The following is a 12,807-nucleotide window of genomic DNA, read 5'->3' on the forward strand; positions in this document are numbered from 1 at the left end:
CATGCAAAGAGATTCCTGGATTTTGTAAACACAAACTCCCTGGACCAGGTAGTCAATACACCAACCAGGGGTGCAACCATACTGGGTTTGGTCCTCACTAATATGGGAGACTGCTGCACCTCCCCTATTGTAATGCCTTCCCTGATGAGTCAGACCACAAAATGGTCTCCTTTTGAAATAAAAATAAAATCTGGACCCCCAACTAAACCGTGAATATTCAGGAACTATTCTAAGGCTAACCTCCTGCTATTAAGTGAGGACCTGGCAAAATTTCAAGTCCCCATAAACCCTGAGAACATTTCTGCCTATGCAGAACTGCTCACAAAAACCCTGTACAAGCATGTTAATAGCTGCATAGAGGCAGCCGTACCCACCAGGAAGAAGTACAGAACTAACTCAAAAAAAAAAAAAAAAAAAAAAACAAGCCACCCTCGTGGAATCACAAAATCAATCAGCTGTGTAACAGGAGGAAGAAAATCATGGCAAAAATTAAGAGGTGCAGCAACCCAGCAGGATAAAAGCACTCTCATCAAACTAAACAAACAACTCTGAGGACAAAGTCTACCAAAGCCAAATTTGAGGTAAGTTTGGCCTTCCAGGCCAAGGACAACCACAAATCATTCTTTAGCTATGTCCGCAACCTCAAAGGCAGTACACAGTTGTGTGCAGAGCTCATTGTAAGTGGAGCCACCTATACTGAGCCAGAAGATACAGTAAACCCCCTGGCTGATAAATTCACCTCCAACATTACCCCTGTTTCTGCATTCTGTCTCCTACAGGCTTTTGAGGGGAGATCTATGCCTGGCGTACAGGGCATTTAGACCCCATTCTGATGGACCTCTTGCATATCCACAAAACAAACTGCACCAGAATTACCCATTCTAAAGATTTAAACCTTGCCTGAGATATAAATAGGACCTGCTGGAGAGATCGGGTAGTCTCTGGGATACATACCTGTCCATGGAACAGGCTCCGCATCCATGTGAAGTAGAGCTCCTCCCTAACCCAATTCAAGTGCAACCTGGCCAGTTGGATGGGAAACCGGAAATTCATCCCTGGTGTGGCACATATGTCTCTAATGGACACAAGTAAACCTGTAAATGGTTAATCTCCCAGGCCTGTGCTTACACTTATCAAAAGTATCAGAACTTGTCAGAGATTTGGGATGCATGGCTAGGCTTAAAAAGGCCCTTGTGGTCGTTGGCCTAGTAAACACCTATGAACCATAACTAGACATCTGTGTTGTCCATTTTCATTCTTCCTCATGCCCCTCTCAACCGTCCCCCTGGCTGATGCCTTTGAGAAGGACTTGGAGGAAATTTGAAACCCATGGGTTTTAGGATTAAACCTCACATCTTTTTTTCTGTCTTGTTGCTATAATCTTTTGAGTTGTGGGGCAGCAAACTTGATCTGGGGAGTTGGGGAAAGTATAGTGCATTATGGGAAAAGGGAGAAGCTTGAGACTCTGATCCTAAGACTTAGGAAGGCGGCAGAGTTGGATCAGAGACCCATCAGAGAGGAAGAATAAAAAATGGACAACACAGATGCCTAGTTATGGTAAGTACATAACTTTTAATTTTGACAGGAGAGACCGAGGAACAAACTCAATCTGTGGTATTCTTATTTGTGCAAAACGTTATGGGTAGAGGAGGTGGAGCTTGGTGCATTAGTCTTTTAGGTATGACCAGTCTCTGATCCAAGTTGGTTGTGATAATCCACAGGTTGAACCAGACAGAGAGAGAACACAGATCTATTATTATGGTGAGTACGTAATTTTTGTTTTTCTGTTATTGATTAGTTTATACCATTTTACATATTTATCCTGCACTCTGGTACTAGCTGATATTGAGATTTGTGACTGGTACTTGTGTGGCAGATTTGTTACACTGGATTCATTGTACATGGTACTTTTTACCCTGTGCTGTTAGAATGATAGTTTTCCTGTGATGCACAGAGTGCCATTTTTGTTTTAAAAAACAGTTCGTCCATTGTTGCTAAATTCAGGAAACATGAACAGGACATGGTAGAAATGAATTTTAGGATTTTCATTGTTTTTTCATATACATTACTAGCTTCTCCAATGTTTTTTTTTTTTTTTTTTTTTCTAGGGCAGATTGTTCGGAGCACCACTGCATTCATTGCCTCATTCTCTTGTGTCAGAATTTGGTAATATTCCAAGGTAAGTGGTTTTACCTGATGAGGTCTGTTAGAGAAAATTGGAAGCGTTTTCTTTTAATTGTGGAAAATTGGTATGGTACAACCTTCATTCATTCTCTCATTCTCCAACTATGTAATCATTTTGGGTTGTGGGTGGTACCGAAGCCTGGAGGATATGCAAAGAAAGACTTTGTCAACCAATTGATAGAGACAGACAGAAGGCAGCCGACCTAAGAACCAAGTGCTGTTGGGCATTTCACTGTACTGCTTTGCAGAACTGATATGTTTTTAATCTTTCTGTACGGTTCTCTTGTCCTGTAATAAAATGATATGGGTTGTCTTACCCCTTTATTTGTTGCACTGTGAACAGCTCTTAGGAAATATGCCCTGTATCTTCTGATAACTTGGAAATTCCTTTGTTTGCAAAGCAAGAGTGCATGTTATAAAAGGGAGCTGATGTCCTTCAAGGATGCAACTGCAGTCCTGACATATGGGTTGTCCTGCCTCAGGCAGCCCTTCGGTCGGCCGGATTCCAAAGTCTGGGTCCGGCGTTGGCTGATGTCGCCCTTTCCCTGACGTCAGAGCGCCTGGGGTATAAAAACGTCAGCCAACGCCATCTTCTCCAGTCTTTCTTGCCGCGTGGCGCCCGAAGCAGAAGCAGTTCGCAAGTGCCGGTCGACCAGCTCCTGTGTTTTCAGCTACTGAAGTCTTCAAAAAAGCTAAGTACCCCGCTGGGGACCTTTTGTTGCCTCAGCCGATGTCAGATAAAAGTGAAAAAGTTAGTAATTGTTTAACTTGTGGAAAACAAATACCTCATAAGGATTTCCACTCTTACTGCTTACCCTGCCTAGGCCCAGAACACAACGTCTCGGCCTGTGCAGCTTGTGCCTCTTTCAATAAACGCACTCTTAGGCGTCGGTCAGAGTTTGCACAGGATTATTTTGGGGAAGATTTCTGTTATATCATGCCGTCTGAGCTTCCGACAGCACATTTACCTAAAAAACGGAAGGATAAGGACCGACACCCGCGGTCTTGGCCGACACCACGCTTAGGCCTACCGTGAGTCTCGGTCTCTTCTGAGCCGGTTTCGCAACCGCTACAGACAGACAACACCGCTCCACCGGTTACTTCGGTACCGGAGGCCAGCTCGGTGCTGGTTCCTGTTCTCCCCTCTGAGACCGTAGTCCAGGATATTTCTGACACCATTTCAGTGGATAAGACTACTCCAGCATGTGGGGCTGCCAGGCCTCCAGTGTCTATGTCCATTAAGGCCTACACACGTGCTAAGGCTGCCAAACAGGCTAAGTCTCTCCCTCCAAGATCTGTTTCTCTGGGATCCACTTCTGGTTCTCAAATTTTAAGTTTAGCTGAGGACCTTATCTCTTTAATTAGGGGTTCACAGCCTCATCCAGATAGAGGCTCTCAGCCGCCTTCTGACAAGAGGCCTAGGGTTGAGCAGGTAGACTCCCAGTCCTCCGATGAGGCCTCAGGTGTTTCTGCACATTCAGACTACCAGGAGGAGGCCTTCCTGGCCTACGAGGATTCTGATGCGGAGGAATCTATTCCCTCTGCTTCTCCTCCTGAGGAGTTTTCCTTTGGGGAAACGCTTCATTCCATGAGGGAACACTTCAAATGGCAAGGCCAAGAATACTCAGATTCTAGGAAAAGGTTAAGGGAAATTTTAAAGCTACCTCAACATAGACCCTTAGCTATTCCTCCAGTTTTAAATGTTTTAGATGATGTGTACTTAGAATCTAGTGTTTCCCCTGACTCTCTTCCCCCCTGCTCCTGTCAAGCCAGACAGGTACTACAGGGTCCCAGACATACATCAATTTCTGTACAAAGGCCATACTGCTGACCCTGAAACTATTTCTCAGGGGCCTGAACCCACTCCCTTCGGAAAGAGATTCTAGGGCTTTAGAAAGGTGGGGCAAGAAAGTATATACATCTTCCACCCTTTCTATGCCAGCATTAAATTGTCAATTTCATACAATTCAGTATCAGGAATACATGTTGGATGACTTGCAAAAGAAACTGGCTTCCCCTGAACCATTAGATAGAAAGGGGTTACAGGAATTGGTTCATAATACTAAGCAGGTTAGCAGCCATTTCCTTCAGTGTGGATATGATGCATTGGAAGCTTCATGTAGAGCAGCAATGACAGGTGCGGTCATACGCAGACATGCTTGGTTAAAGGAACAAACATTTGCCAGACCATGTGAAAATTAAGCTTTTGGACGCACCACTAGAGAAACATAAGCTATTTGGTGCTACTGCACAAGAGATTTTAAAGAAAATAGAGGAAAAGGCAAAATCAGTGCAAACAGTCAAAGATTTCCTCCAGGTACAGCCTCCAAGATTCAGCAGGAATTGGCCTTCTAAGCATTGGTCCTTTCCTGACACAGACAAATTTCAAAGAGGCAAAAACAGACGTGGTAGAGGGCAAACTCGAGGTTCCTACAGAGGACGTCAGTGGCAGCCTCCGAACCAGAGAGGTGGGGCAGGACCTTCCACTGCTCCGCCAGGACAATCTCAATGACTTGGATTTGACTCCGCCATCCAGGGCTCAATTAGAAGTACCTTTGGGCGGAAAATTATCTTTATTCTCACAAAATTGGCACAATATTACAAAGGACAAATGGATACTGGAGATAATAGACAAAGGATACAGATTCCATTTTCATACACTGCCAACAAGACATGGCAGGCCAAACCTGCCACCAAATCAAAGGGCAGAGGCACTCAAACAAATAACAAACCTACTTCAAATAAGAGCAATAGAAAAGGTTCCTTCTGCAGAACAAGGCCAAGGATTTTATTTAAGACTGTTCCTTGTTCCAAGAAAAGAAAACCAATGGAGACCCATTCTGGACTTGTCCGCACTGAATACTTACCTTATTGTGCCAAAATTCAAAATGCTGACTTTACAACAACTCCTTCCCATGCTGGGCAAGGGGTCTTGGCTGGTAACTCTGGACTTCAAGGAGGCATACCTGCATGTCCCAATCAGACAAAGTTGCAGAAGATACCTCAGATTTCTTGCAGGCTGAGAGCATTATCAATTCTCAGCATTGCCCTTTGGCTTATCTACTGCACCCAGAGTGTTCACGAAATGCCTGGCATCAGTAATTGCACATTGCAGACTTCAGGGGATGCAAATATACCCTTACCTGGACGACTGCCTTATACAAGCGGACAGCCAACAAGCCTTGTTAAAAAACTTGGACTATGTCATTCACCTACTGCAGGCCTTGGGATACACGGTCAATTTTCAGAAATCAAGTCTCGTACCATCCCAACAAATACCTTTCCTGGGTGCCACACTGGACACAAACACCCAGATGGCGTTTCTGACAAAAGAAAAACAAAAACAATTACCAGAATACTTCAGAAGATTGGCAACACACACCCAGATGACTGCAAGGAAAATCCTGCAGGCCCTGGGTTTCATGGCATCTTGCATTCTTCCGATTCCACATGCAAGGCTGCATATGAGGAAACTACAATGGTATCTAAAAAGTCTATGGTCTCAGCACAGCCACAGCCTGGAAACATTGATCCCACTCATTCCATGCATTCAAAAGGAATTTCTGTGGTGGGCTCAAGCAAGCCAGATAAACAAAGGTCTGCCTTTCAGCAAGCCTCATACAAGTCAAACCATAACAGACGCCTCAGACCATGGATGGGGGGCGCACATGGAGGGCAGATGCATTCAAGGACAATGGACACAAAAAGAAAAGCACCTGCATATCAACCAAAAAGAAATGCTGGCATTGATACATGCAATCAAGGCCTTCGAAAAGTTCATGCATCAGGGCCATCTACTAATAAAGACAGACAATACCACAGTTATGTGGTACATAAACAAGCAAGGAGGTACCCATTCCTACCCTCTTTGCAGACTGGCAATGAATCTCTGGGATATTTCCCTACAATTGAAAATAGAGCTACAATCCCAGTTTGTACCAGGGAAGGACAATGTTCTGGTGGACAGCCTAAGCAGAAACATCATGGATCCACACGAATGGATGTTGCATCCAGGCATTTTCTTACAAATAGCTCAAGCATGGGGAAGGCCGGATATAGATCTTTTTGCCTCCCACTTCAGTCACCATCTGAAAAAGTTTTGCACAAGGACATACCATCCTCAAGCATGGAAGGTGGATGCTCTCTCCTTCAGTTGGAACTCTCTAACACTATATGCCTTCCCACCTCTTCCTTTGATGACCAAGGTGTTACTAAAGATCAAGACAGAGCAACCGAAAGTCATACTGATAGCTCCAGACTGGCCAAGACAACACTGGTACCCACTGCTACGGAGCTTGACACACACCAATCCGTGACTCCTTCCTCAATGGCTACTTCTTCTGACACAGCACAATTACAGGACACTACACCCCAGCTTGAAAACATTGAAACTGGCAGCTTGGAAGATTCCATGACTATTACTCAGGATACACTTTCCAAAAGGGTAAAAGATATCATCCTGGAGGCGCGCAGACCTTCCACTAGAAAAACATACTCAGCAAAATGGAAGAGATTTCTTATCTGGAACAGCAAATAGGGTCAAGACCCATCAGTGATGAGCATTCCACAGATCCTGGAATACTTGGCTGAAATGCTCCACAATGGCCTTTCATATTCTTCCATAAAAATACATGCTTCAGCAATATCTGCTAAATATAACACTGATCCGCCTGTATTTTTTCACCCATTGCTAAGACAGTTTCTCAGAGGTATAAAGAACATCAACCCTCCAAGGAAACCACCAGTGCCTGCATGGGACCTCAACTTCATGCTGGAAAAATTAACTCTTCCTCCCTTTGAACCAGCAGCATCTTCAGAGTTGCAATTTCTGTCTTGGAAGACGGCCTTCCTTCTGGCAGTAACCTCAGCAAGAAGAGTCTCTGAGCTACAGGCCCTTATGGCAATACAACCATTTCTCATTTTTCACCAGGACAGAGTTTCTTTGAGAACCAATCCGTCATTCATGCCAAAGGTGGTATCCAGGGTGTCCCTGAATCAAGCTATTCACCTGCCTACCTTCTTTCCCAATCCTCAAAATAAAGGAGAAAGACTTCTGGTCACCTTGGACATACACAGACAGATGCGCTACTACTTGGACAGAACAAAGTCTTTCAGAAAATCTGACCAGCTTTTTGTAGCTTTCGCTGCTGGATTGCAGGGAAAAGCAATTTCCAAACAGACAATTTCTAAATGGATTGGAAATTGCATTCGATTCTGCTACTCTTCATGGAAAAACTGTGCCAGCTGACATCAGGCTACATTCCACCAGAGCTACAGCCACCTCCACAGCCTTAAGAGGAGTGGCAACAAAGGACATTTTAGAAGCTGCTACATGGAGCTCCGTGCATACATTTTCCAAACATTACAACCTGCCTTTATACTCCAGGTCCAGAGCAGGATTTGCCTCTGCAGTCCTGCAGGGCATTTTAGCTACACCATCTTTGTCTTAGTTCCTACCACCCCCAGGTTGGCTATGGTATTTAACCCATATGTCAGGACTGCAGTTGCATCCTTGAAGGACATAGTACAGTTTTGTACCTACCATAAATGTAGATGTCCGATAGGTATGCAACTGCAGTCAGATTTTCCCTCCCACCTACCCCTCTGTGGTATACTTTTGGGTTTCTACCCCTCATTTTAGCTACCTGGGGTAATCTTTTATGGTGTATTTGTTTTTATGCTGTTGTACTTGTCTGGAATTTTTTCTCTATTTTTCAAAATTTAGCCTTCCTTAGAGGGCACCTGGCATCTGGGGCAAGAAACACTGAAGAAGATGGCGTCGGCTGACTTTTATACCCCAGGCGCTCTGACGTCTGGGAAAGGGCGACATCAGCCGACGCCGGACCCAGACTTTGGAATCCGGCCGACCAAAGGGCTGCCTGAGGCACGACAACCCATATGTCAGGACTGCAGTTGCATACCTATCGGACATCTACATTTATGGTAGGTACAAAACTGTACTTTTACATGGCAAACACAAATCAGTTAAGTATGCAACAACATTTTTTTCTCTCTGCATAACCTCAGAATATGCCTGTCTTATTTTTTTTTTCTTTATGTATGAATCCACTGGATGTTCTTTGTGTTTCACTGTTGCAATCATCACATTTGGGTCATCTGCTTGCAGTAGCCCTCAGTCGGCCTGGTTAACAAAGTCTTGGGTCCTGTGTTGGTTGCTGTCTCTTCTGTGAAGTCAGGTCGTCGGGAGTATAAAACATGCAGCAGACGCCATTACATCAGTCTTTCTAGCCGTGCAGTGCCCAAAGCAGAAGCAGTTCGCAAGTGCTGGTCGGTTGACTCCTGAAATTTTCATTTTCGAGTTTCAGAACCAAAGTCTTCAGCTAAAAGCTAAGTACCCTGTTGGGGAAACGTTTTCTTGCTCTTAACCGATGTCAGTAAAAGTAAATAACTGCATTACTTGTGGAAAGCAAATACCTCAAAGATTTTCATTCGTACTCTATTCCTTACCTAGGCCCTGACCACGATGTACCTCGCTGTCAGTTTTGTGCCTTATTTAAACCATGAACTATCCGTTGTCGGTATGTTTACTCTTATAAATATTTTGATGCTCTGTTCAATTATCCTGATACGTCTTCGGTCAGCCATCCGACTACCGACATTCCAAAAAAATGCAAAAATAAAGACAGGCCGCTTAGGTCCAAAGCTGCCGATGACGTTTCTCGCCAGTTCGCTGGTACTCAGGCGCTTTTGCAGCCCTTGATACCCGCTACTTCTGATTCGCAGGCCTCTACTGAGACCCATTCGGAGTCCAGTATGCCGCGAGATGCTTCAGCTGTGGAACCTGCGGATGTCTCTACCTTGGATGGGTCCAGACCTGCTGTGCAGGCACCGGCATCTGAGGGTGTATTCAGTCCGACTGACTTGCATATTAAACAGACGCCATCTTCTTCTTCAAGGCCTAAATCTCGAACCATGCCTAGAAACCTGACGCCCAGACCACATGATCAGGCCTCTATGCCTAAAAAAACAAATGATAAGTATGGCTGAAGACCTTGTTACTTTAATCAGGGGAAGCCAGCCTTCCCCCTGTAAAAGACCTAGGATTGAGTTTGTTTATGATACTTCTGACCAGCATTCTGAATTTTCTGTTTCCTCTGATGACCAGGATTTAACCTTATCTACCTATGAGGATTCTGATGCTGAGGACTCTATTCCCTCTGCTTCCCCTCCAGAGGAGTTCTCTTTTGGTGAAACCTTGCATACCCTCGGGGAGCTTTTTCGTTGGGAAAGTCAGGATTTCCCTGATTCTAAAAAGAGGCTTGGGGATTTCTTACTTCTGCCCCAGCACAGGCCTTTAGCCATACATCCTGTACTAGACATAGTTGATGATGCATTTGCAGAATCTAGCTTGGCCCCTGAATCTTTACCTCCTGCTGTCAAAAAAACTGATAGATATTACAGGGTCCCCGACTTTCACAAGTTCCTTTTTAAAAATCCTACTGCGGATACTGAGATCATTTCACAGAGGCCCAAGGGCATTAAAGCTACTACTGCCAAAAATCCTACCTCCTCTGATAGAGACTCCAGGGCGATGGATAGATGGGGTAAAAAGGTATACACTTCTGCAACTCTGGCCATTAGGGCCTTAAACTGCCAGTTTCATATGTTAAAGTATCAGCAGCATATTATTGGATTGCTTAAACAGAAAATGATGATGATTCGTGATTGTGTTGAAAATAAGGATTTACATGATTTACTGCATTCAGGTGAACAAGTTGGGAAACATACCTTGCAATGTGGCTTTGATTCTCTAGAGGCATCTTGCAGGGCTGCTGTAACTGGGTCTGTACTTAGAAGGCATGTTTGGTTTAAGGAGCAATCCCTACCTGATCATGTTAAGTCAAAATTACTGGATGCTCCCTTAAACCAGGACCACCTGTTTGGCAACAAGGCAGAATAAGTTCTTAAAAAGATCAAAGAAAAAGCTAAATCTATGCGAACTGTTAATGATTTTTTTACAAGTACAACCTGCAAGATTTAGTAGGCATTGGCTTTCCAAGAATTGGTCCTTTCCTGCCTCTTCCAGACTTTTTCAGTCCAAACCCAGATCCAGCAGAGCTCCCTGGCTGCAGTCCCAGGGTATGCACAGGACTAAGTAGTTGAGGGGTCTCCACTTCCAAATCTGGGAGTAATAAAACTCTCCCCCTATGGAAAACTGTCTCACTGACTTCTTTTTAATTCTTCCAAGCACTTATCAGCTGACCGCCCCTTTGGGGGGGAAAGATTGCTCTTCATGCAAAGAACTAGGAACTCATTACCAAAGACAAATGGGTTTTAAATATAGTGTCCCAGGGATATAGATTTCTCTTCCACACATTGCCAACACCAAGCGGGTGGCCAGATCTACCCCCAAATCACTGGGCAGAGGCCCAAACGCAAGTACTCTCTCTCTTAAGCATGGGGGCTATTCAATTGGTACCAGAAGAGGAAAAGGGACAAGGTTTCTACTCGAGACTTTTTTCCTGGTACCCAGAAAAGACAATTCATGGCATCCTATCCTGGACCTGTCTACTCTAAACATCTTTTTAATGATTCCAAAATTCAAGATGCTGACTCTTCACCAGTTGCTTCCTATGCTAGGCAAAGATGCCTGGTTGCTTCCTATGCTAGGCAAAGATGCCTGGTTGGCAACACTAGATTTAAAAGAAGCATACCTGCACATCCCAATCGGGGAATCTTGCAGAAGATACCTACGCTTCAAAGCAGGTTACACGCACTATCAGATGTTCGTGTTTCATTACACTTGGGTTATCCTGCTCTCAGGCTACCCGCAGTTGGCCTGAATTCCAAAGTCCTGGTCCGGCATCTGTTGCTGTTGCCTCTTCCCTGACATCAGTGCACCAGGGTCATATAAGATGCAGCCGACGCCATTTTCTCCAGTCTTTCTCGCTGCGCGGTCCCCGAAGCAAAAGCAGTTCGCAAGTGCCGGTCTGCAGACTCCTGAGATTTTCGAAACTGAATTTCAGAACCGAAGTTTTCAATAAAGTTAAGTACCCCGTTGGGGAAACTTTTTCTTGCTCCAGACCAATGTCAGTAAAAGGTAACAATTGTATTTCTTGTAGGAAGCAAATACCTCAATAAGGATTTTCACTCTTAACTGTATTTCTTGCCTAGGCCCTGACCATGACGTTGCTAGTTGTCGGTTTTGTGCTAGGTTCAACCAACGCACTATTAAGCGTCTGTTTGATTTTGCTTTACATTACATTGGCCGAAGGTTTAACTAAATAATGCCGTCGAAACAACAGATGACCGGAATTCATAAAAAACACAAAGAAAAGGACAGGCATCCGAGGTCCAAAACAGATGAAGCCTCTTCTAGGCCAGTCGCCGATTCTCAGTGAGACGCTTTCGCAGCCCTCGACACCTGCTACCTCAGAGCCACAGGCTGCCTCCGACTCCCACGTGGAGACAACTAGGCCTCTGGAAGCTCAAGGTATTGGGCCTACGGAAACTATTCCCTCAGATTGGTCCAGAGCCGCTGAGCAGGCATCGGCTTCTGAGGGTGTTTTCAGACCTACACAGTTTACTATCAAGTCCACTTCAGCAGCCAAGGCAAAGTCAAAAACACCATTAAAGACAAAGAAACAAGTACAGCATTCTCCTGGACAGTCATCCATGCCAAAGAAACAGATGCTTAAAATGGCCGAGGACCTAATTACTTTGATCAGGGTTTCCCATCCCCCACCTAATAAAAGGCCTAGGCAAGACACTGACTATGACTCCTCTGACCAGGTTTCTATTTCCTCTGATTCCTCTTCAGAACAGGGATATTCTCTTCCTCCCTATGAGGACTCTGATGCTGAAGAATCTATCCCTTCAGCCTCTCCTCCTGAGGATTACTCTTTTGGGGAAACCTTGCACACCATGAGGGAGCATTTCCATTGGGAGAGCCAGGATTATTCAGAATCCAAGAAAAGGCTCAGAGACTTTCTTTTACTGCCTCACCACAGGCCCCTTGCTATCCCACCTGTACTAGATATTGTTGATGTTTTTTCTGAATCCAGTTTGTCTCCTGATTCTTTACCCCCCTGCACCAGTCAAGCCAGACAGGTATTACAGGCTCCCAGACTCTCATAAATTTCTTTATAAAAACCCTGCTGCTGACCCAGAAACAATTTCTCAGGATCCCAAAGGGGTCAAGGCTTCCACTGCAAAAAACACTGTTCCCTCTGATAGGGATTCTAGAACACTGGATAGACGGGGGAAAAAAGTTTACACTTCTGCTACTTTAGCTGTAAGGGCTTTAAACTGCCAGTTTCACATGCTTAAGTATCAACAATACCTAATGTCTGTGCTAAAACAGAAAATGTTTACAAGCTCTGAATGTCCTGAGAACAAGGAAATGCAGGATTTATTGCATGCAGCTGAACAAGTGGGAAAGCATACTTTGCAATGTGGTTTGATTCATTAGAGGCATCTTGCAGAGCCTCAGTTACAGGCTCTGTCATTCGAAGGCATGCTTGGCTAAAAGAAACAGAGTTTACCTGATCATGTTGAAGCAAAATTATTAGATGCTCCATTACAGCATGATACTTTGTTTGGTGTTCAGGCAGAAGAGGTGTTAAAGAAAATGGAGGATAAAGCAAAATTAATGCAGACAGT

At 44.5% G+C, this 12,807-nt stretch overlaps 1 protein-coding gene across 2 annotated transcripts in view; it reads left to right on the forward strand.

Moving 5' to 3' along the window:
* LOC122804250 (rho GTPase-activating protein 11A-like) overlaps positions 1-12,807 on the forward strand; it is a 1,502,515-nt gene that overhangs the window by 200,637 nt on the left and 1,289,071 nt on the right. For both annotated transcript variants that reach the window (XM_044074009.1, XM_044074010.1), the window contains exon 2: positions 2,109-2,179. In XM_044074009.1, the coding sequence (XP_043929944.1) occupies positions 2,109-2,179 (71 nt within the window). The remainder of the gene's footprint in view (positions 1-2,108; positions 2,180-12,807) is intronic.

The sequence above is a fragment of the Protopterus annectens genome, chromosome 6.part0 (assembly GCF_019279795.1).
Source record: "Protopterus annectens isolate FY-2018-M chromosome 6.part0, PAN1.0, whole genome shotgun sequence".
Taxonomy (NCBI): Eukaryota; Metazoa; Chordata; order Ceratodontiformes; family Protopteridae; genus Protopterus; species Protopterus annectens.